We start from the raw sequence: 3009 nt of genomic DNA on the forward strand, positions 1-3009 counted from the left end.
CTGACTGCAGTTCAATTACTCACTACCTACACACACATTATTGTCCCGTCACGTTGTCACTCTCTTATATATACCAGACTACCCTATATCTAGTAAATGCTAGGGCATTCACGAAGGAACAAGATAGTTCTAGAAACGTGGCGTGACACTAGTCAAGATCAAACCACTCAATAATTTAGTGTTTATTTTAACCACATTAAGTGGTTTTGACTTTTCACATATTAAAGGTGTAGTTTTATCACCAACTATAAAACAGTTTACAAAGTAGAACATTGCTTGGCATGGATCATTGTTTTTAATGTAGAGTTAACTAAATATTTTTTATACATGTATTAAACACTGTATAACTAATGTATTTAAACAATGTACGTCAAATTCGCTTAATATCGAAGAGACTGACACAAAACACTGGGCTTGTATCGGAGACCTCGTTTTTCTTTCTCCTAACCCCCCCCCCCCCCCCCACTATCAAGGTCTTCTTTGATTTATTTTTGCATCCTATAAACCTACTTCCACTGTGTCTTTAGGCACAGGTGAAGGTAAAGTGCATGTCAATGTAGCACGATTCACGTGTTTGAACTTAACAAACCATTTTGGTTTTATAAAATAACAGTAAAATCATTGATAATCCAGACCATCAAATTTAAGAAAAAATCTTAAGAAAATTCATTTGATAAACATTTGTTCATCATTAGATTCACGACGTTAGAGGAACCCCGTAGGTTAAAAGATACACATTTTAAAGACAAAACTCTATAACTGAACGCTTTGGAAAGATGGGTCTTGTTTTATCAGGGTCAAACTGTGACGGTTCGATGGAAAGAAAATTGCGAGGGTCACTATCGACCCGAGGACAGCGTTTTGGACTTCGAGAGATGCGGATGGATGACCATTAAGAAAAGAGGATTAGGCTTTAAACATCTGGACAGTTTGAACTGTATGAAAGTTTCAAACATCTGGACAGTTTGAACTGTATAAAAGCTTTAAACATCTGGACAGTTTGAACTGTATGAAAGTTTAAACATCTGGACAGTTTGAACTGTATGAAAGTTTCAAACATCTGGACAGTTTGAACTGTATGAAAGTTTCAAACATCTGGACAGTTTGAACTGTATAAAATTTTTAAACGTAACTCAAATTTACATTCATTATAACTTACGTTCCCTTCAGGCGAATCTTTCTTATTGGTCAGCTTGAGCTTAGTAAAAACAACGTCACTGGACATCCAGAAATGACCTGTGGCCGGTGATTCTGAATGTTCGTACTTCATTTCTAAAACGAAAGAAGTTTTAATTATTAGCTAACCGTACAGAGTTCACTAGTTAAAATATACGTTACTTAATCACTAGTGATTGTATACTAATTATACAGAGATCACTAGTTAAAATATACGTTACTTAATCACTAGTGATTGTATACTAATTATACAGAGATCACTGGTTAAAATATACGTTACTTAATCATTAGTGATTGTATACTAATTATACAGAGTTCACTAGTTAAAATATACGTTACTTAATCACTAGTGATTGTGTACGAATTATACAGAGATCACTAGTTAAAATATACGTTACTTAATCACTAGTGATTGTGTACGAATTATACAGAGATCACTAGTTAAAATATACCGTTAGTTAATCACCAGTGATTGTATACTAATTATACAGAGATCACTAGTTAAAATATACGTTCCTTAATCACTAGTGATTGTATACTAATTGTACAGAGATCACTAGTTAAAATATACGTTAGTTAATCACCAGTGATTGTATACTAATTATACAGAGATCACTGGTTAAAATATACGTTACTTAATCATTAGTGATTGTATACTAATTATACAGAGATCACTGGTTAAAATGTACGTTACTTAATCATTATTGATTGTATACTAATTATACAGAGATCACTGGTTAAAATATACGTTACTTAATCACCAGTGATTGTATACTAATTATACAGAGTTCACTAGTTAAAATATACGTTCCTTAATCACTAGTGATTGTATACTAATTATACAGAGTTCACTAGTTAAAATATACGTTCCTTAATCACTAGTGATTGTATACTAATTATACAGAGTTCACTAGTTAAAATATACGTTCCTTAATCACTAGTGATTGTATACTAATTATACAGAGATCACTAGTTAAAATATACGTTAGTTAATCACCAGTGATTGTATACTAATTACGATTCATTGATCAGAATCGATATAATTCAATAATTAACCATTTATAGTTACTAATTCAATATAACCCTTTGGGTACACTGGAAGTGAATAACACCAGCAACCTTTAAAAACTATTTGACCCAATAAATAAACTAGAATACTTACGTCGTGACTGTGGCTCGGTAGGGCCTACGGGTATCCAGTGGGTTTTGTTGAATTTCCAGATGTAGCAATCCGCCAAAAAGAAGTCCAAGTAAACGGTATAATATTTCTTGGGATCCAATCCCGTGAAGCGTACACTTATTACAGGGAACATCCTCCTAATTATGTAAATATAATTACATAAAACAATCAAATAAGATCGCATACACACACACGTTTGTACACAGATTTATTCGGGGTTGTATTATATTTTAAAAATCATGTTTTGACATTTTGAACCAAGAAGAAGATTGTGTACACGTGTTTATTTTTTTATAGTTATTAGTTTACAACCAATATTCTAATTGCATCAACACTGAAAGTTTGCCGAAAAGTGAACATTTTAATTTTGGAACTGGAATTTCCTGGTGTATATGCTTTAGGTTAGGGACTAAAATTTAAATAAAGAGGTCTCTGTGAAACAACCATATATAGAAGGTAAGCAAATGACGTCAATTTGGTACTGTAACCCTAAATCATTGAATACATCCTGAAGTTAACGAACGGTTCTCACGTGTACAATTTGCCTATTCTTCGAGATGATTATTCAAAACCTTACGAGTGAAAAGGAAACTTTTTTTTTTTACTTCGAATACAGGTATTATGAGGATATTAACATACCCTAGTGGACAAAA

The 3009-nt window shown here is 32.5% G+C and overlaps 1 protein-coding gene across 1 annotated transcript in view; it reads right to left on the reverse strand.

The window, feature by feature from the left end:
• The window catches only part of LOC106473925 (putative T-box protein 7), an 8428-nt gene that overhangs the window by 4572 nt on the left and 847 nt on the right, over positions 1-3009 (reverse strand). Inside the window, exons 2-3 of the mRNA XM_022402322.1 lie at positions 2339-2493; positions 1160-1272 (exon numbers count right to left, since the gene is read on the reverse strand). Coding sequence (XP_022258030.1) covers positions 1160-1272; positions 2339-2493 — 268 coding nt within the window. The remainder of the gene's footprint in view (positions 1-1159; positions 1273-2338; positions 2494-3009) is intronic.

Source organism: Limulus polyphemus, unplaced genomic scaffold, assembly GCF_000517525.1.
Source record: "Limulus polyphemus unplaced genomic scaffold, Limulus_polyphemus-2.1.2 Scaffold6636, whole genome shotgun sequence".
In the NCBI taxonomy this organism is placed as follows: domain Eukaryota; kingdom Metazoa; phylum Arthropoda; class Merostomata; order Xiphosura; family Limulidae; genus Limulus; species Limulus polyphemus.